The following is a 21340-nucleotide window of genomic DNA, read 5'->3' as shown; positions in this document are numbered from 1 at the left end:
CTTGTTCACATAGTTAGAAAGTAATGGGAGCTAGGGAGGATTTGTCTGATTTCACACCCTTGTATTAACTGCTATACTCTACCCTGTATTATAGCATCAGAACTTTTTTTTTTTATAGGTCTACCCCAGACAGTGGGACTATGTACAGAGCAGAGAGCTACATGTTGTTATGTCTGTTACTGACACATTGCACTGAGGGCCACATCTTATTAAAAATGTTCCTTGAGTATCTTTGCTACTCAGCCCAAGGGATTCTACAGTAACTTTGGAGCTTCCCCTTCATCATGCCTGCCCTAGGAGGTAGGGTGAAACCCTTTGCCTCTGAGCTCCTTGGGGCACAGTGTTTTCCTTGAGCCCCTGCCAAAGCTGCAGTTGTAGGCATCCCTGCCTTCCACTCCACTGCAGAGCAGGGATCTGCATTGCTGAGCAGCAGTGGGAGACAGCTCATCACCCCCCTGGAGGCCTCCTGGGTTCACAGAAGAAAGAGCAGGCAGTGAAGTGGGGTTGGGGGATCAGACCTGGGCCAAGTGAAGACGGGAGAGTGACTCCAGGGGGAGAAGACCAAGGGAAGGAGAGAGATTTGGGGGAGGAGGCAGGGTAGTGGGAGCTGAGTAGGGAACTGCTGGTTATTCATTCACTCGACAAAGTGTTTTAACCATCTACAATGTCTTAGGCACCGTTTTGGGGGCTGACAAATCAAAGACCATGCTTTAATGAGGCAACATGGGAAGAACAATAAAAATAATCATATTTATGGTTAATATTTTTTGAGTATTTACTATGGAGTCAACATTTATCTTATCCTCACAAAAGTCTCAGGCATTTGATGCTATTATTAACCTGTTGTATAGATGGTGAGAAGACACAGAGTAGCCAAGTGACTGGCCAAGGTTACACAGAGTTTGAGCAGGGTCCCTCATCTCCTTAGAGATGATGCCAAGGCCTCTCAGTCTTCTTACTGACGACAGTGATTTGGAAAGCACATTCTTGTAAGAAAAATTCAGACAATAGCAATGAAACTCAATTTTTCTTTGCCCATGCCCATACCTAGCAGTCTTCACCCCAGGCTGTGTTCCCTTCCAGTCCAGTTACGAAAACTATGAGTCCATATACATTATTTTTGATATGAGTGGGCTTCCTGTACATAAGGTTCTACAACTTGCTTTTTCTCCCCTTAACAAAATGTCTTGAACACAGTTTCCTATTGTAAACACAGTTCTACTTCCCTCTTCCTAATTGCTGCATAGTATTCCATGGCATGGATGTACCCTAGAGAAAAGGTGTTTCCAGTTTTCCGCTATTACAAACAATGCTGCCATTCACAACTTTTCCAAAAGCTCCGCAGATCTTCTTCCTACTGCAGAGTTGGAAAGTTTCTTCCGGAAGGACCCATGTGATGAATCCCGCGAAAGCACTAACCAACTGCCAATCCAACAGTAGCTGCTTATGCTTAGGCAACAATCTGTTATTATTCCGCCTACTCCCCCCCCCCCCCCCCCGCCCCCAACCTGGATTTTATTGTCTTGCGAGAAAAGCAGCTGCCTCAGGTCCTGGCTAGTGGGTTAAACAGACCCCAAACGTGGAACCTTCAGCCACAGAAAACGAGCCTATGTCTTAAAGGCATATTCGTTCCTCTGGGAGTTGTAGTTTTGCTGGGCAACGGAGCCACCTTCTCGCCTCACCTCCCATCTAGATCTGAAGACTCGCCCTTTAGGAAAGCGCTGCCCTAACCAGATTTGCGTACCTGTGCAACCAATAGCTCGGGGTTAATTTTTTGGGGGAGAACAAGCCAGGACCGGCGGAAGAACGAAACTACATTTCCCAGGGTGCGCCGCGAAGGAACGAGCAGCCACGCCTTAAAGAGCCCGCTGCGTCCGACAGAGGCGGATACCTCGGCCCGCGCTGGTCCCGGCCTCGCACACCCCAGTGATCCCACAGTTTTTCGGCCCACGCTCTCGGATCGGTAGGACGGAGCTAGGCCAGTGGCCTCCCTGTTCCCGATAGGGAGGAGTTTCCGGGAACTCTGCCGGCGTCCCTGGGCGCCCACTGTCTATAGGGGGCATCTGCAGGTCCTCCTCCTCCTTGGCCTGGGTCTTTTCAGTGGGAGCTCCGGGACGTGGCAAGTGCTGGGGCACTTGGGGACACCTGGGACAGGGAGGGATACGGGCCCCAGAGGCCCCTCACCCCTGAGACAAGTGGGACGCTGGATGCCGGCGCTGCTGACTTTGCTTTGAGGCCGCGTCTCCTGCCTCAGTTTACCCGACCTGGGCTCGTCAGTATGCACAAATCTCAATTAGAGGACGTCTGTATAATTTGCAAAGTGGTTTTATTACCAGTCAACTTCTTTCTGCCTTTTTATTTTCTGAAAGACAAATTAGATCCCTTCATAAGACCGTCCTCCACCCCCGACTCCCCTCCCCCCCCCACCTTTAAAGTTCTAAAATGCAAAATCTCTGTTCCACCTATCTTCAAAAAGCATAACTGGAAGAGGTTATTCTGTCTCTGGCTCCCCTTCCTTATCCAATTTTGGGATGAGGAAAACTGGCTGAAGACATTAAACTTGGCCTCAATAGATGAAGTTTTATCAAAGTGGGCAGAATATTGGAATAGAGGTCTAAGTTTTCTGTAAATGTTAGGTATGGCAGAGGGCATAGACTCTAGACTCCAGGAGAGATGTCTTGTTTTCAACAGGGTGGTTAAGAACATGAACCTTGGTGTTGGACACCCCTGGCCTGCCTGTGCTATTGGTGTATGGCTTTGAGCAGGCTATTCTTGTCTTTCAGCTAGTTTCCTTATCTCTGTCACGGGTGTGGTAAGATGCAATTCAGAGGGCTATTGAGTGAGTCACGTGAGCTGATTCTGCAATGCCTTTGGCCTTGGTCCCTAAAAAAAAAAGTTGATGTGTTATCATAAAATACTCTTTTGGCTGATCTGGCAAGGCATGCTCCTCTGCCTGGCTTGATTTCCCTAGGCCTTCCCTGGTCTTTACTTCTTCACGGGCATCTTTGACTAGAAGATTATTTCAGAGCCATCACTCCCACCTGCCACCAGCTTCAGGGTCAAGTTAAACTGCTGTTTCCTTTCCCTGCTGGAGAGAACTACCCCTTCAGCGTGCCACTTCGTTTACATTTTATTTAATACTGGTAACATTCCTAGGAGGTTGGTATCTTTGGCTTACAAAGGTTAGGTAACCTGCTCAAATCACACAGGAAGAGACACAGCTGGGAACAGAGCCCTGAGGGCTGATTCCCAGTCCTAGGAGGCTCTTCTGCATAGTAGAGTGCAGTCCAGATAGGGCTACCCTCCTCCCTCTGGCCATGATCTGTCACCTGTCCGTGTCTCCCAGTCATTATGCTGAGACCAACAGGGGCTCAGACTTCTTGGGTCATTGGACTCTCCTTGGGGCATTTCTTCCTTGCTCTCTTTCAGCCCCTTTGCTTGGGACCAAATATCATTACCACCATCACCTGCATATAAATTGGAGCAACCCAGGTCCCAATCGTGGCTGCAGCCTCCATTAGCCTCTGTAAAGTGGAAGTGATAATAATTATCCTGCGGGGATGTTGTGAGAATGAAAAGTCATAATGTCTTAACCGTGGACCAGAGTGAGGAGCTCAGTCCCAGTGCTTGTTATCATTAACATCCTCCTCATTCCATTATCACCTTGCATTTAGACTTTATCGTAATAGCTAATATACACTGAGCACTTTACTCATATTTACTCCTTTTGTTCTTTCTTGTCCCTACAAAGTGGGTTCAGTGTAGTGTTTAAGAGAATGGACTCTGGAGAAAGTATCAGGTTCAAATTTGGCTGTGCTACTTGCTAGCCGTGTGACCTTGGACAGGTTACTTCGTCTCTCTTTGCCTCAGTTCCTTAATCTTTGAGGATAGAGTGTACTTGCCTGACATTAAGTTAGAAGTTCTTATGGTGATTTTTTTTTCCTTTGAGAGAGATGATATTATTATTTTTTTTTTTTTAATTTTTTTAATGTTTATTTTTGAGACAGAGAGAGACAGAGCATGAATGGGGGAAGGTCAGAGAGAGAGGGAGACAAAGAATCTGAAACGGGCTCCAGGCTCTGAGCCATCAGCACAGAGCCCGACGTGGGGCTCGAACTCACGGACCGTGAGATCATGACCTGAGCCGAAGTCGGACGCTTAACCGACCAAGCCACCCAGGCGCCCCGAGAGATGATATTATATTCCCCATGTTGGTTCAGGTCCTTGGAGAAGCAGAGACCGCAATGGGACTAGACTTGCAAGAGATTTATTGGGGAAGGGCACAAAGGGGAGGTAGCTAGAGGATGCAGGGAGAGCTGTTAGGCTGCTTTGTGTGAAGAAGCACCAGAAGGGAGGAAGGGAGGAAGGGAGGAAGGGAGGAAGGGAGGGAGGGAGGAAGGAAGGAAGGAAGGAAAGAAAGAAGGAAGGACGGACGGATGGACAGACAGAGGGAGGGGCAGGGTTGGAAGGATCTCTGATTGCCTTGCAGTGTCTGTCGGATTGATGGGGACTCCAGGAACTAGGGTTGCCTGTCAGAGGATCCTCATCTTGCAGGAATGAGTCTGTGTTCATGTCCCTGCTGCACGGAGTCACTGGTTGGGAGCAATTGGTAGGAAGTGTGGCTTCCATGTGAACAAGCTGGGGAGCATTTGTCAGTTCTCCTCTCTGCTGCAGGAGGCCTGCGAGGATTAGGGGTGCCAAAGATCACACAGTGAGTGCCAAGCTGGAATCCCTCGAGGTTCCTTTATTGGAAAGGCCAGATGGGCATCTTAGAGAATGCCTTTTCCTCAGGTGGCTGGCCAAGATCTCTACCTCAGATTTCCCTTCTGGATTCCCTCCCGGGCTTAGCAGGGAACAGAGAAATTTCTGTTAGCGGTGGAGGCTTTCCCTGAAAGCTGGTGGGAGCGTGTCAAGTGGTGGTGTTTGTCAGCCCTAACCATAGGCTTGAGGGTCTGGCTTACGTAAGAGGGCGCTGTTGCTGTTGGCTCTTAGTTGGTGCTTGGGCTGACTAGTGGACACACACTCTGGGCACCCCATCATCCCCATTCCGAGCTTTGGAGGTTGGAGGCGGGAGGAGGGGATGGGCTGACTTGTGGGACAGCAGCCGGATCCCTGCCAGAGGTGGATGCCAAGGTACTTTTGAGCACTTGTCTACAGGTAGTCTTGGGTCCTCTGAAGTCAGATTAATTTCCCAACTGCTAGGAGAGGAATTTTGAGGAAGATAGTAGAGGGTAAAGCCATAACTTTGGCCCACCTTCCCCTCTCTTGCTCAGAGTGCCCTGGAGAAAGATGGCTGACCGGTGGGTTGTAGCCCCCTTCTGGCTCGGAGCTTCTGGGGAGGGGGTCTCCTCTGAGGTCCTTGTAGTGGGCACTGTAGGCACCCTGCCCTCTGCCCTTGAACAGGCTGGTGCACCCCTCCCACAGGTGCCCTCTTCTCCAGGGAATTGCCCTTGGCTTCAGGAGCCTGGGAGGCTAGAACCTCCCTCTCTCCCCTCCTCCTAGCTCACAGCCAATAGTTGAATGTTGAGGGGCAGCCCTTTGCTTTAAGGTGGGACCCACTGTCAATCCCATCTTGCTTCCCTCACTTCCCCTCCTGAGGAAATCACATGCATCCACACTGACAAAGTCAAATGTAATATAACGTAGCAATCCCATTCCCGGGTGTACAGTGGCAGAGGTGAAGTCTTATGTTCACACTAAACCTGCATACAACTTTTTTTTTTTTTTTTAAGAGAGAGCATGAGCGGGAGAGGGGCAGAGAGAGAGGGAGACAGGATCTGAAGTGGGCTCCACACTGTCAGCAGTGAGCCCGATGCGAGGCTCGACCTCACAAAACTGTGAGACCATGACCTGAGCCGAAGTCAGACGCTCAACCAACTGAGCCACCCAGGTGCCATACAAATGTTTATAGCGGCTTTGTTCATGATTCCTCAAAGCTGGGGATAGCCCCAAATGTCCTTGGATGGATGGAGAAACAGACCACGGAGGTCACTTCATGCAACGGACTGTTGTTTGGCAAATAAAGAGAAAGAAGTAGTGATATGCACAGTCAACTTAGATGAATCCTAAAGGCATTATGTTGAGTGAAAGAAGCCAATCTCAAAAGATTACATTCCAGCCATGGCTGTGAAGAACAGAGTGTGGTTGTCAATGGTGAGGGATGGAGGAGGGCGTGACCAAGGGGATAGCATGCAGGAGGTTTTTCTGGGTGTGGAAAGTGGTGGTGGCCACAAGAATCTATACATGTGTTAAAAGTTCATTGAACTATCAATTTCAGGGTAAGATAAATTTTTTGAGATGTCCACACACACCTGTATCTCTGCCGCAGGGAACCCCCTCAAGTTTGGCCAGAATGACGCAGCCGAAGGGGGTTGATTGGACGGTCATCATCCTGACGTGCCAGTACAAGGATAATGTCCAGGTCTTCCAGAGAGGTAGGGACCCCCTCCTTCCCACTTTACCCCTGATGGAGAACCCCCACGATACCCCCACAGCCTCAGGAGCCAGGAAACCTGGGTTCAGGCCCAGATTCTGCTGCTTTTTAGCCATGAGACCTCAAGACACATCGTATCATTTCACTGAGACTCAAATTTTTTCATCTGTTAAATGGGATTGGTTATACTTACCTCACAGAGTTGGGCGAAGATCTAAGGAGCTACTCCATGAAAAGCTACTGAGTGCTCACTCTGGCAGCACAGGTACTGAAAATAGAACCACACAGAGAAGGTCAGCATGACCGCTGCTCAAGGGTGCCATGCAAATTTGTGAAGATTCCATATTTTTTACGAATATCAAATCATTGTGTTGCACGGCTAAAACAAATGTAATGTTGTGTGTCAATTATACCTCAATTAAAAAGAAGCCCCTAGGTCAAAGAAAATAAAATAATGGCTATCAGTAGATTTGCTCTAGGTGCTTTGGACCAGGGTGGGGAGGCTGGGGGCCAGTCTCAGCTTGTGTTCTGACCACAGAGCTGGAGGTGCGGCAGAAGCGGGAGCAGATCCCGGCCGGGACACTGTTACTGGCTGTGGAGGACCCTGAGATGCGCGTGGGCAGTGGAGGAGCCACCCTCAATGCCCTGCTGGTGGCTGCGGAACACCTGAGTGCCCGGGCAGGCTTCACCGTGAGTGCTCATGAAGTGCCATCCTCTGGCACATGTCCCGGTCAGAACGGGGATGCGGGCTTCAAACAGATTGTTTCCGAGGTCACATGCTCCTGGGGCTCCATTGCCTGGCCAGTTCAGCATTTGGTATTAGTTTCTGTGCGTGTAGATTGGGTAGATTTATCAGGAGGGGGCAGAAGGCAGGGCCAGGCTTTTTAGTGGTTTTAGAACATCGGAGCCAGTATCTCAGAATTGGGCTTTCTGGCGTCTCTTGAAAACTTCCTGGCTCTCCTTTCCACATGGCATCTCTTTGCTGGAACTGGGAGAAGGCTGCCTGCTTTGTGCAGGGCCCAGGGGTCAGTGTTCCCACCAGGTTCACCTTCCAGACACACACAGCCACTTCACTCAGTCACCTGGCCCTCATGGCACCCTGACGTAGGGAGTGAGGGTGGTCATAGGAATGGACATGCTCTGATGATGGAGGTGGCACCGGCAGGGGAGGCCACCACTGTGTGGTTGCCGTGGAGCTTGACTTACTGTGAGTCACCCAGCCAGCCCCACATCCTTGCTTGTAGCTTTTCCCAAAAAGCAGGGGCAGAGAAGTGGCCCAGGTAGAGAGCCACTAGGCTTCTTTATCCAGGAGGGGTCAGAGCTGCCCCTTGCTTGCCTATGGCCATTGGTCTTGACCTTGTCTTTTCTTCCTTTGGTACCTGAGGGGATTTGTGTTGGGGTCTCTCCCTGGACAAGAGGACAACATCCTTGGGTACCATCTGCCCAGGCTTCTGTCAACGGGGCCCTTCCACTTCTGACAGGTGGTGACATCTGATGTCCTGCACTCGGCCCGGATCCTTATCCTGCACATGGTTAGTAGAGGGCACCCCTCCCACTGCACCTTGTAGTTCTTCAGGGGCCATGGAGAAGGCTGGAAGCATCAATCCTCGGGGTTAGAAAGTTGTTCTACCATTGTGTGTGTGCAAGGTGTTCCTTGTGCAGATACAGAAGAATCAGAATCAGAATTGATCCAAATGTCCAGAAATAGGGAACTGGCTGAATATAAGCAGTATATCCTTCTGGTGGAATGTTAGACAATGATTTAAAAGTCCAGCTGGGGCATCTGGGTGGCTCAGTTGGTTAAGCATCTGACTCATGATTTTGGCTCAGGTCGTGATCGTGAGGTTCATGGAATTGAGCCTTGTATTGGCTCTGCACTGACAACACAGAGCTTGTTTGGGATTCTCTCTTTCCCTCTCTCTGCCCTTCCCCCACTTGCGTGTGTGTGCGCGCATGCTCTGTCTCTCTCAAAATAAATAAACTAAAAAAAAAAAAAAAATTCCAGCTAACTCTACACATTTACCTGGAAAGAGACTTACTAGCTCTGTGACCTTGGACAAATCACTTGACCCTTTCTTTCTAGGTCTTACCTTCCTCATTTGTAAAATGAAGATGGCAACAGTTTGTACTTTGTGTGGATGTGCTGAGATGATCCATGTAAATGCTGAAATGGGGCCTGGCCTGGCTCACTGTGATCATTCAATGGATGCATTTTCATTGTTAAGGGGAAAAGGCCAGCCACACAAGTTTATATAGAATGATCTCAATTTTTTTTAATGTTTACTTATTTTTGAGAGAGAGACAAAGCATGAACAGGGGAGGGGCAGAGAGAGAGGGAGACACAGAATCTGAAGCAGGCCCCGGGCTCTGACCTGTCAGCACAGAGCCTGACATGGGGCCCGAGGCCACGAACCATGAGATCATGATCTGAGCTGAGGTCGGACACTCAACCAACTGAGCCACCCTGGCTCCCTGATCTCAATTTTATAATTGGAATTTTGTGTGTGTGTTTTTAAACTTTCTTCAGCCATTCTTTTCCTTTTCTTTTTTTTAAGATTTTTTTTTTAAAGGCCTGAGGAGACTGGAAGTTTTATTTATTTTTTAAAGTTTACTTATTTATTTTGAGAGAGAGAAAAAAAGAGAATGAGTTGGGGAGGGACAGAGACAGAGGGAGAGAGAAAGTCCCAAGCAGGCTCCGTGCTGTCAGCACGGAACCTGATATGGGGCTTGAACTCACAAACAATGAGATCATGACCTGAGCCAAAATCAAGTGTCGGATGCTTAACTGACTGAGCCACCCAGGGGCCCCAAGATTTTTAAAAATAACTCTACACCTAGCGTGAGTCTCTAACATACAGTCCTGAGATCAAGAGTTGCAGGCTCCACTGACTGAGCCAGCCAGAGACCCCTTTAATTGGAATTTTGATGAAGATGAATGTCAATCCACATGCAAGAAATAATAGAGAGAGAGAAGCCTTTGTAAACTTTGCCCATATCCCCCCAGTGGTAACAAATTCAACAGCTATAGTGTAACCACAGTCGGATATTGACATTGATACAATTCCCAAACTTTCCCCCTAGTTTTACTTGTAGTGTGTGTGTGTGTGTGTGTGTGTGTGTGTGTGTGTGTGTGTATTAGTTACTGTTGTCTCTCCACCTTCTCATGATCTCATTTAAAAAAATTAAAGAAAAGTCTAAAAGGATGTACCTCAAAATGAGGGCAATGGCTCTCATCCCTGAGGAACTGTTTTCTGTGGGCACATCTGCATTTTCTAATTTTTCACCATAATCATATAATTGAAAACATTTTAAGAAAAAAATAAAACGAGAAAACGCTTTTTAAGTTACTGATTTATTAGGTAGACTCCATGCCCAACACTCGAACTCACGACTCCGAAATCAAGAGTTGCGTGCTCCACTGACTAAGCCAGCCAGGCACCCCGAGAAAACACATTTTTAAAAGTCTTCTAGGTTGATGGCTTCCTGCCTTTGCACAGCTGATAGGTTGTCCCCAGGCTCTCTGCCCCAAGGATTCTTTTCCTGTCCATGCTCCCTCCCTAGGGCCGAGACTTCCCTTTTGACGACTGTGGCAGGGCCTTCACCTGCCTCCCTGTGGAGAACCCCCAGGCTCCTGTGGAGGCTGTGGTCTGCAACCTGGACTGCTTGCTGGACACCATGAGCCATCGGGTAAGGCTGGCCATAACCACAGGGCCTCATCCCAGAGACAGCCACACCCCTCCCACTGCACCAGCAGCTGTATATTCTGTGCTGGCGCAGACAGGAGACGCCAGGAAGAAAGGCTTTGGAGGTGCCCAGAGTTAGAGCTTCTGAAGGTTAGTCTTGGCCACATTGGTGGGGAGGTGTGGCCCTCAGAGGATGGGGGAGGGTTGGCATCAGCGCCATGGGTCAGGGGAGGCCCTGTTACCTCGGCAGACAGGGTGTTTCTGGACAGGATGGCTGCTGGAGTGCATAGAACAGGCCAAGACTGGGCTGTGTGGGAGCAGTGGAAGGGTTGGTCCAGGCCACCAGCTGCATTCTCTCTCTCCACAGCTGGGCCCAGGCTCCCCACCGGGTGTGTGGGTTTGCAGCACCGACATGCTCCTGTCTGTTCCTCCAAACCCAGGTGAGCCTGAGAAGCCTTGGGACTGCCTTCCCTGGCCACAGCCAGATACCTTTCTTCACTTGGTCTCTGGGCCTGGCCTGATGCCCTGTTCAGAAAGGAAACTGTAGGGTGTGGAGAATGAAGCCCAGACCAAGTTAGGGCTTCCCCTTCTGGGCCTCAGTCTTCTTGGCTGTAGGATGGAGACACCCAGCCCTGCCCCTTCTGCCCTGCAGGGCTCTGTGGAAGAATTTGGGGAGGGGAGGTATTGTCATTCTCCTAGAGGAATTGAATGTCCATTTGGCTTTGGAAACGATATTCCCTTTAGAGTTGTCTGGATGCCCCTGCCCTGTGCTCTTGCCTCCACCTGGTTGGAGACCCCTGTCTTGGGTTGAGGCCCCTGGGGGAACCTCCTAACTGCCCCATTCACAGGGATCAGCTGGGACAACTTCCGGGGAGCAAAAGTGATTGCCCTTCCAGGGAACCCGGCCTATGCCCGGAACCATGGCGTTTACCTCACTGACTCCCAGGTAGGGCCCCTGGGGCAGCTTTGTGGGCAGCTTGACCATCTGGGTTGGCCTCCTGGTCCTATGCTTGGGGAATCCTCTCATCCTGGACTTTCTAGCCTGGTCTGGATTTGGAGGAGGTCCCCTCTGAACAGCCCTTGTGCTCACTTAGTCTTTTTGCCAAACATGAATTGCACACCGACCCTGTGCTAGGGTCTGTGCTCAAGGCTGTGAAATCATGCAAAGCCTGCCCTCTACCATCAGGGGTGGGAGTCTTCAGTGCTCGTGTCCTTGGGAGCACCCCGGTACCTGTCAGACTTCCGTCCTAGGTTTTCGTTTGGAGAACACCTTGCGGTGCCCTCCTTGCTGGTCCTTTCTTGCTCCTTTCCCTAACTCTGTTTTCTCCCCACATAGGGCTTCGTTTTGGACATTTACTACCAGGGCACCGAGGCAGAGATACAACGATGTGCCAGGCCGGATGGGCGGGTGCCACTGGTACAGCTGCCAGACCCACGCTAGGTTCTTTGGAGACCTTATGGGACGAGGAAGGGAGGGTTTGCCTATCTGCACTCCTTCTGGAAGATTCTGGGGCAGGCTAGAACCAGGATCCAAGTAAGGTCTAGAACTGGCATTCAGGGGAGCTGGTGGAGCCAGAATCTGAGGCAGGTGTGGCAGAAAGGCTGGAACCAGCCTGTGAGTAATTTCAGGAACGCAGTTGGGAGGAAGTCTAGAATCTGATTTGGGGGATCCTTCTAGAATGAAAGGCAAGGATAGGAACATTGGGTAAGGGTCTGGGACTGGACCTTGAGGAAGATGGGGAACTATTTCTCATTCTCTGTCTCTAGTTCAGGGAGGCCTGACAATTGGGGTGGGGGTCCCAGAAGGTGGATGTTGAGGGGTCCCTTGGTGGGAGCCCACTCCCATTAAGCCTGGATCCTGGGTGCTGGAGTGGCCCAAAGACAAAAGACCCTGCCTGGTATGGCAGCCAGCCTTGCTTGGCCCATCTGCATGAGTCCTTCCCAATTCAGGGCCCAGGCTGGCCCCAGAGTCCCACAACCTGACTTGACCTCTCTAGGTCTCAGGGATCGCCTTCTTCTCTGTGGAGACTGCTGAGCACCTCCTGGCCACCCATGTGAGCCCGCCCTTGGATGCCTGCACCTACATGGGCTTAGACTCTGGAGCCCGGCCTGTCCAGGTGACTGGGGGTGTGGGCTGGGGACCCCTGGCCTTGGGTAGAAGCCCTGACACTGGCAGCTGGTGGTCCCTTTCTTCTCTGGGTCAGTGTCTCTGGGAATGGGACTGCCCCAGCTCAATCTAGGAACCTTCTCAATAGATGTGCTTCCTACCCCTGCCCCAGCTATCTCTCTTTTTCGACATCCTGCTCTGCATGGCCCGGAACGTGAACAGGGAGGACTTCCTGGTGGGGCAGCCTCCAGAGATGGGCCAAGGTGACATGGACATCGGAAGTTACCTGCAGGGTGCCCGGGCTGAACTGTGGAGGGAGCTTCGTGACCAGCCCCTCACCATGGGTGGGTACTACCTCTTGGCTCTCTGGGGAGACCATGGGAGTGAGGACGCCCCCAGGACGAGGCAGCTGCCTGCCTGGCCCCCAGGCTTCTGGACCATGCAGGCCTAGTGCATGCCAGACAATTACCCTCTCCGAATCCAGAGCCTGTAGCCCTCTTCCCTTCTTCCTTTGTCTTGTTCCTGGGCTCCAGTTCCAGTCTTTCTACTTTCTAGCTGTGTGACTTAGACAGGTTGCTGAGTCTCTCTGGATCTCAGCTTCCCCATCGGCACAATGGGCTCATTGCCATGCCTGCCTTCCCCTGGCCTGGTTAAGAGGTGTCTTCGGTGGGAGGCCTGGCCTGGCATCAGAGCTGCAGCAGGCATGGGGTTGGGGTCGGTACTTGTATCTTTACAGCTTATGTCCCTGATGGCAGCTACAGCTACATGACCAGCTCGGCCAGTGAGTTCTTACACAGCCTCACATTCCCAGGGGCTCCCAGGGCCCAGGTAGTGCACTCCCAGGTGGAGGTAAGACCTGCCTGGAGGGAGGGCCAGCAGAAGTGCCTGCTGGGTGCCTGTGGACAGGTGGGATGGGGGCTCCAGGAAAGGGAAGGGATAGCCCATCCTTGGAATAGAGTAGGTGTAGGTGTTATTATCCCCATTTCACACATGAGGCACTGGAGGCTCAGAGAGGTTAAGTAGCTTGCTTAAATCCACAGAGCCAGTAAGTGGTCATTTCAGGATTCTACATGCAGGTCTGCCTGAGAAACTAGAGAAGACTCCCTTCATGCTTTTCTGTGGGGTCTGCTGGGGGATAAGCACATTTGAGGTGATGGGCCTGGGTCATTCCCATGGGCTGAGAAAAGTGGCAGGGAGAGCTCATAGGTGGCCCTCAGGGTGGCAGGGATAGGGGTAGCTGCACAGATGGGAGAGGATTCCTGGGAGAGCTGTCATTTGGTACCTCTGTTACTGAGTTCAGATTTGTACTGGAGGAGAACACAGGCAGAGCACGCTGCTGGGGGAGCCTCTGGAAGAGCGGCGTGAACAAGTGGGGATGGGAGTTGGCTTGAGGCTGGGGTCAGGGCAGAGGGATGTGCCTGGCTGTCAGGGCACAGGGAGCAGCAGGCATTCTGGCTGGGGCCTTGGCTGTGGGGGAGCCTGGGTCCTGGGCCCTCACAACATTCTGCTTGGTTTCCCAGGAGCCACAGCTCCTGGGTGCCAAGAGCTCCGTGGTCAGCTGCCTGCTGGAAGGCCCTGTCCAACTGGGTCCTGGGAGTGTCCTGCAGCACTGCCATCTTCAGGTGAGGCCAGGGGCAAGCAGGAGGGCAGCGCTCCAGGGGCCAGGGTCCTGTGTGTGTGTGTGTGTGTGTGTGTGTGTGTGTGTGTGTGTAGGTACTTAGGGCTGTGCTAGGATGCATACCTTTTCTCCTATCAGGGCCCTGTTCATATCGGCACTGGCTGCTTGGTGAGTGGCCTGGACACGGCCCAGTGCAAGGCACTGCACGGCTTGGAGCTGCATGACCTCATCCTGCAGGGACACCACGTGCGGCTGCACGGCGCCCCCAGCCGTGTCTTCACCCTCGTTGGCCGTCTGGACAGCTGGGAGGTTAGGTGTCCACCCTGCCTCCCCGAGGATTCCAGCCCATCTCCTACAAGTCTCCCTGAACACTGGCCTGAGGGATAGGTGGTGAGGAGGGTGCAGCCAGTTGTCTCAACAGGCCTTCACCACCCTCCTTGTCTGCTCTATGTGGTGGGCTTGGTGGGGTGGCCCGTGTTATAGGCCAGACACTGAGGCACAGAGAGGGTGGTGACCCACCTTGGACCTCAGAGCTGGTTATGATGGATTGGGCCGAGTGCCAGGCACCTGGGCAGGAACATCGAGGCTCCAGGGGTTGACGCTGGTGTCTCAGAATTTCCTTGCATATGTGCTCGTCACTCTTGCTATCCCCTCTGGCCTCAGTGTCCCTAACCCCTTTCCTGCCTCCTCCTCTTCCCCCAGAGACAGGGGACAGGAACGTATCTTAACATGTCCTGGAGTGAATTCTTCCAGAAGACAGGCGTTCGGTAAGGTTAACGGCCCAGATGGGACTCTACAGGCCTAGGCAGCTAGGGCAGGGCATCTGCTTCTCTGAGGCTCACCCCTGCCCTTGCTCCTGCCCCAGAGCAATACCCGGCCCCCTAACCATCCCTGGGGTCCAAGGTAGTTTTGGGCAGCCTGATTTGTCCCACCATCTTTCTGAGCAACTACAGATTGCTGGCTATGCTCAGGGTTTGGGATTTTGTCCAGTGGCCTGGGAAAAGAGGCAAGGCAGCCGGGCCTCTCTCTCTGAGCTGCACACTTGTGCTGCCTCTGGAGGAGTCTGTCCTGTCACCATGAATGAGCCAGCCCCCAGCTGACAGTCAGTCAGGGCTTGGTGATCAGGCAGGAGCCCTTGCTTCCCCCCTGCTAATATGTCTTTCCCCCACATCAGAGACTGGGATCTGTGGGACCCAGACACGCCCCCTGCGGAACGTTGCCTTCTTAGTGCCCGCCTCTTTCCCGTGCTCCACCCCTTGAGGGCCCTGGGACCCCGGGACATGCTGTGGATGCTGGACCCCCAGGAGGATAGGGGCAAGGCCCTGCGGGCCTGGCGAGCCTGCTGGCGTCTGTCCTGGGAGCAGCTGCAGCCGTGCCTGGACCGGGCTGCCACACTGGCCTCCCGCCGGGACCTGTTCTTCCGCCAGGCCCTGCATAAGGCGAGGCGTGTGCTGGAGGCTCGGCAGGACCTCAGCCTGTGCCCACTGATCCGGGCCGCTGTCCGAGAGGGCTGTCCTGGGCCCCTGCTGGCCACGCTGGACCAGGGTGAGTGTGCTGGAAAGCCAGTCCCAGCGTCACCTGCCCTACCTGCCCTCCGGATCATCAACCTGAGGGTACTAGGGAGCTGTGAAACTTCAAAGTGGGGGAGAGACATAGTGGAGTGTACTTGTAAGTTTGGGGGGAAGTTTCCTCCCCATCAGTGGGGAGTTTGGTGAGAGGCTGAGGCTTGGGGCTGAGCCTCTGGGTCCGATGAGCATCAGCAAACCCAGCAAAGTTTGCACCAGGTTGGGATGTGGTTGGCTCTACCCAGAGGCCCAGGCACACTGGCTGGGGGCTCAGCCGTAGCCTGCTAGGCAACACCTCATTAGCCCCATTGAAGCTGGTTGATGGTGGGGCTGAGACCGAACCCGGGTGGTTTGACCCTGAAGCCTGAGCTCCTAACCACTGTGGACATTCTGGGTGAGGGGGTGAAGAGGGGGCTGGGGCTGATAGGTTGAGAAGAACCTTGCTTGGCGGAGGAGCAGGGAACATTCATAGGCAAGAATGTATCTTGGGTCCAGGTGAAGAGGTGTGAAGGACCTGGAGTGTTTGGGGGACTGCTGAGTAGTCTCTGGGGGCAGAGGGCCCTGGGGGCAGGCCCCCTCCCCTGCCACCCTGACTCCTGGCCGTTCAGTTGCAGCCGGTGCGGAAGACCCTGGGGTGGCGGCCCGGGCTCTTGCCTGTGTGGCGGATGTACTGGGCTGCATGGCAGAGGGCCAGGGAGGCTTACGGAGTGGTCCAGCCGCCAATCCCGAGTGGATGCAGCCCTTCTCATATCTGGAGTGTGGAGACCTGGCGGCCGGCGTGCAGGCACTTGCCCAGGAGCGGGACAAGTGGCTGAGCAGGTGGGTGCTCAAAACTTTTGGAGAAGTCCTTGGCCATCCTTGGAGGTGGAAACCCACGGAGAGGTAGGCCCCTCTTACCACGGTTACCTAGGGCAGTCAGGTCCCCAAACCCAGGCAGTCCACCCCCAGCTTGGGGTTCCACGCCACCGTATCTCCCATCCCTCTTGGCAGGCCAGCGTTGCTAGTGCGAGCTGCCCGCCACTACGAGGGAGCTGGGCAGATTCTGATCCGCCAGGCTGTGATGTCAGCCCAGCACTTTGTCTCCATGGAGCCAGTGGAGCCGCCAGCACCTGGGCGGTGGGTGGTGGCTGAGTGCCCTGCTCGCGTGGATTTCTCCGGTGAGCCCCTTGTGGCGTGGTGGGGTGAGGGTAGCCACCCCAGGGCTGGGCTGACTGCCCTGTGACTAACTTGGTCTTGTCTAACTGCTGAAGGTGGCTGGAGTGACACGCCACCCCTTGCCTATGAGCTTGGTGGGGCAGTGCTGGGTCTGGCTGTGCGAGTGGATGGCCGCCGGCCCATCGGGGCCAGGGCACGCCGCATCCCAGAGCCTGAGCTGTGGCTGGCAGTGGGGCCTCAGCAGGACAAGATGACCATGAAGACAGTGTGCCGGAACCTAGATGACCTGCAGGATTACTGCCAGCCCCATGCCCCAGGTCAGGGCACCTGTGACATCTGCAGGTGGGAATGGCACGCATGGCCAGCTGAGGGATGGGGGCAGAAACTTGGAGACCCTGCAGGCCATGGAGGCCTGTCCTGAGGGTGAGCCAGTCTGGTGGAGGAGCCCTGAAGTCATCCTGCCCGGGTACATGCAGGCCCAAGGAGGTAGGGCTGGCACATTTGCCTGTGCCGGGGAGACCAGAGGCCCTTTTATGGCTTGGAGATAGGGCCTCCAATACTTCTGGGGTTTTGTCTCCCAGTGAGCCCCGTGCTGGGCTGGGCAATAGTGGACATAGTTTGGGGTATCTGCTTCTACCCTTGAAGATCAAATTCCTTGCTGGTCCTTCCACAGGGGCTCTGCTGAAGGCAACCTTCATCTGTGCGGGGATCGTGCATGTTGGCTCCAAGCTTTCCCTGAGAGAGCAGCTGCTGCACACCTTTGGGGGTGGCTTCGAGCTGCATACCTGGTCTGAGCTGCCCCATGGCTCTGGTCTCGGTGGGTGGGCCCTGTCTCCCTGCTGCCCACCAGTCGCATCCCTAACCTCCAGCCTCGCCTCCGGTCCCCTCCCTGGCCTCTGCCCAGCTGAGGAGTGAGCTGGGCAGAGCTGTTTCATGTCTGGCGCTTTCCTCTGCACCCTGCAGGCACTAGCAGCATCCTGGCAGGCGCAGCCCTGGCTGCCTTGCAGAGGGCCGCGGGCCGGGTAGTGGGCACAGAGGCCCTGATCCATGCAGTGCTACACCTGGAACAGGTGCTCACCACAGGTATGGGACTGCCCTGGGGCAGGAGGGAAGTCATGGACATTTTCCCAAGGGCTTCCAGGGTCTCCTGGGACTTGCAGACAGCCACGTATACATATGCGTGGTCAAAGCTTCCTTGAAGTTGGTTAGAGCTTCCTTCTTACCACTCTGACCCTTTCTGGTGGTTTTCAACTTCAAATGTTTCTATCTCTAAGGACCTGATGCTTTAGGAGTACCTACTAAGTGCTAGATTCTGTGCTGCACCTTTCATGTGTTTTATTAGGTACCCGTTATACCAGGTGCTATTTCTCATGATTCTGTCCCCACCTAGGGCTGTCTCTCAGGGTGAGACTGGGCAGAGGTGGATTTGGAATAGGGGACAGGACTTTTAGCTTGCCTTCTGGCAACTTGCCCTGCCCATGGGCTGTGGTCCTTTGTGCCCCCCCCCCCCCCACTACCATATGGCTGTGATCATAATAGAGTGCTACTAACGCCTTCCACCTCTGCACCACCGTGGCCCTTGGGAATCCATGCACAATGGAGAGCAGCTAGTTTGTCTGACTCCAGATCCTAGGGTGCTCTGGTCACCACAGGATGCAGGGCCTCATCCACAGGACGCTGGGAAGGAAGCTGCCGCAAGGACAGATAGATGCCTGATGATGGTATCTTCTCTGGTCACTTTGTAGCCCAGTCTCCTCCTTTTGTTGCCCTGATTCACATCACATAATGGGTAGTCATTAGCAAAAAGGGCAGCCTGTTAACTTTCCTTTTGAGGTGTAGCATTCAAATCCTTCATTTGGTCAATTGAAGGAGGCTCAGCCCCATTGTTGAGTTCCAGGGAGTCAGCTGATCAGAGTATCCACTCTGTGCTGGGCCTTGGGGATAAAATGAGCAAAAATAGGGTCTTTGCCCTCAGAAGGCATATGGTCTGTTGGAGACAGGCCTTACTCAATAACCACTCACATGAATGTATAATCACAAGCTGTGCCAAGTGCTCTGACGGAGAGGGGTGCAGGTAAGGAGTTCTTGACATTTGGGGCCTGATGCCTAAAGTTCCAGAGGCCTCCTGCCATTGGCAATTTGTACTTTAAATCCTTGTAGGCCCCAGGTATGAAAGGCCTATCCCAGAATTATCTCAAGTTGTGACACTTTTGTATAGCTGCAAGAGGAAGAGATCCATACCTTTCATTCCTAAAGCAAGATGTGAACAAGCTCTTTCAATTTCAATAAAAGATGCTAAAAAGCTTTCCAACATCAGCACCCTTTATTAGAAAAGACAGGGTGCAGGGAACCGTTAAGCTTCAGGGGAAGTCCCATGTTATCTCTCCTTGAGGGGAGCAGTTTACTGTTAGGTCTTATCCTTTGATATGGCTTACCCCAATTCCAGTTACACAGTAGGTCTGCACCCAAACTCAGGCGTTGTGAGTTTCAAGCTTGGCTCCGTGACGCTTTCCACTTGCTGGGCTCGTCCTGTTCTGAAGGCTGGGGGCAGAAGCTGCACAGCTCACCTGGCTCAGCCTGGGTCGGGAGAAGCGGGCTTCCCATGCTGGTGCTTGTCAGGGGTGCAGGACTGGGAGCCTGGGCTGGGAGAGAGAAGTTGGGACAGATAGGCTCCAAAAGTGATGGGACCCTGGGCTTGCAGGAGGTGGCTGGCAGGACCAAGTGGGTGGCCTCGTGCCTGGCATCAAGGTGGGGCGCTCCCGGGCTCAGCTGCCACTGAAGGTGGAGGTGGAAGAGATCACTGTGCCTGAGGGCTTCCTCCGGAAGCTCAATGACCACCTGCTCCTGGTATACACTGGCAAGACACGCCTGGCCCGGAATCTGCTGCAGGTGAGCCCTGGCCTCAGGAGGAAGGTGGGAGGCAAATGGCTCAGCTGGGCTCAGATCCTCATTGCATTCCTCCTGCCCCATCTGCAGGATGTGCTGAGGAGCTGGTATGCCCGGCTGCCTGCCGTCGTGCAGAATGCCCACAGCCTGGTGCAGCACACCGAGGAGTGTGCAAAAGCCTTCCGCCAAGGTGAGGTGCTTCTTGCCTGGAGCTCAGGGCATCAGGAGTGAGTACCTTGTTGCCTGTGGGTCTGAGGCCAGGAGCCTTTGCAGGCCTGGCCCGGGCCCCGTGTAGGAGGCCCCTGGGGACAGAAGCCTACTGTCTGCCCTCCACAGGGTCTCACACTTAGGTGGGTGGGAGTCCTTTCTCAGGATAACACTTGCATCATGAAGGAGGCCTCCAGCCCCACCTACCAGGAAGCAGACTGGGGCGGAGGCTCAGCCTCTTGAGTTCTGGGGAGTCAGCTGATCAGGGTTCCATGTCTGTGTCTACATGATTGAACACTGTACTGGGCACTATGCCAGCTGCTCTATGCACTTTAGTCTTCAACCCTTGAGGTGGGCTTTATCACTCCTATTTCCAGCCAGCACTGGACCTAGGTTTTTCACCAGGACACTGGTTAAGTAGTGCTTCTTGGCACATTATTCAGTCCAGAAATAGGTGTTGAGTATTCCAGCTCAGGCACACCACTCCCTTCTCTGCCCCCACCCAGGGAGCCTGCCTCTGCTGGGCCAGTGCCTGACCACTTACTGGGAGCAAAAGAAGCTCATGGCTCCAGGCTGTGAGCCCCTGGCTGTGCGGCGTATGATGGATGTCCTGGCCCCTCACGTGCATGGCCAGAGCCTGGCAGGGGCAGGTGGTGGAGGCTTTCTGTATCTGTTGACCAAGGAGCCGCAGCAAAAGGAGGCTCTGGAGGCTGTGCTGGCCAAGACTGAGGTACCTGGTGGTGCTGGGGGTGGTGATTGGTGGGGGACAAGAGCCCTCAGTGTGTCTCACCACTAAGCAGGGGCTACAGCTGCAAGTCTCCCTGATCACTTGCAGCACGAGACGTGGCCTGAGACTTGCCCAGAACCCTCTAAACACCTGTCCTTTGCTCCCAGGGCCTCGGGAACTACAGCGTCCACCTGGTAGAAGTGGACACTCAGGGCCTAAGCCTGCAGCTGCTGGGGAGTGAGACCTCAACCTGATGCCCCTTCCCAGGTTTGTCCTTCTGTAAGAGGAGAAAACCTGGAGCTGCAGCAGCCTCTCCCTTCTTTCCTCCATGGGAAGGTCAGCCTCTATGCCCACCCGTTTGTGAACCTTCTCCCAAAGGAAAACAGCCAACGTGAGCTTGGGCCCAGCCCTTTCTGGAGTTTGGTGAAACTGGTGGTGCCTGGGAATAGGACTGTACCTCCTGGTTGACTGTGGCCTAGGCTTGTCCTCTGGACATAGGAAAAGTCTCAAGCATAGTGTCCAATGTGGCCTTTAAAAATCCATAGCCAGCCTTGGCCTTCTCGCTCTCCATGAGGAGAAGGGAGGGAAAAGGAGGACATGGGAAAAGGAGGACAACCAGCTTTAGCACATGGCTGGGGTCCCCTGGTAAGGCCAATCCTGAAGAGGCTCTTTGAGGCATTTCCTGTGGCCTTCCTTGGAGGTCTGGCTTCTGCCTGAGAAGAGACTTCCTGTTCCACACTCACTCCCAGGCTGATTTGATGGGGGAGTGGGAACAGGAGTGGGGGTCTCTACTCTTGTTTGCGGTCATGAGCCAGTGCAAGTCACTGCTAATAGAGGCCTTAACTATTAACACTATGGACTATGCCACATGACCCAGTGTCTATGGACATTTGATTTCCAAAATTACAACCTTCTTGGAATAAATTCACTCTGTCCTTCAAGGTTGTCCTCCTAAAGCT

General features: G+C 53.5%; 1 protein-coding gene and 1 non-coding gene across 3 annotated transcripts; both read left to right on the top strand.

The window, feature by feature from the left end:
• The first annotated feature begins 1510 nt into the window (after positions 1–1510).
• On the top strand, positions 1511–21322 carry FCSK (fucose kinase). Of its 2 annotated transcripts, XM_043599630.1 has the most exons (24): positions 1511–1963; positions 6329–6434; positions 6972–7123; positions 7915–7965; positions 9995–10120; positions 10484–10556; positions 10965–11062; positions 11453–11533; positions 12114–12233; positions 12396–12567; positions 12960–13072; positions 13744–13845; positions 13980–14150; positions 14544–14608; positions 15016–15386; positions 16015–16225; positions 16397–16563; positions 16657–16878; positions 17235–17378; positions 17525–17644; positions 19263–19450; positions 19538–19637; positions 20161–20384; positions 20549–21322. In XM_043599630.1, the coding sequence occupies exons 2-24, from the start codon at positions 6353–6355 to the stop codon at positions 20633–20635; spliced, it is 3240 nt and encodes a 1079-aa protein (XP_043455565.1). In that variant the 5' UTR covers positions 1511–1963; positions 6329–6352; the 3' UTR covers positions 20636–21322. The 2 variants fall into 2 exon arrangements, with proteins under 2 accessions (XP_043455565.1, XP_043455566.1); XM_043599631.1 differs by lacking the exons at positions 6972–7123; positions 7915–7965 and having other exon boundaries at positions 1554–1963.
• LOC122495332 lies at positions 6678–6784 on the top strand. The gene has a single exon (XR_006300406.1). It is a non-coding gene; the product is annotated as a U6 spliceosomal RNA (small nuclear RNA).
• Positions 21323–21340: the final 18 nt, after the last annotated feature.

This window comes from Prionailurus bengalensis, chromosome E2 (assembly GCF_016509475.1).
Source record: "Prionailurus bengalensis isolate Pbe53 chromosome E2, Fcat_Pben_1.1_paternal_pri, whole genome shotgun sequence".
NCBI classification, from domain to species: domain Eukaryota; kingdom Metazoa; phylum Chordata; class Mammalia; order Carnivora; family Felidae; genus Prionailurus; species Prionailurus bengalensis.
This window is presented reverse-complemented; position numbering and strand designations above follow the sequence as displayed.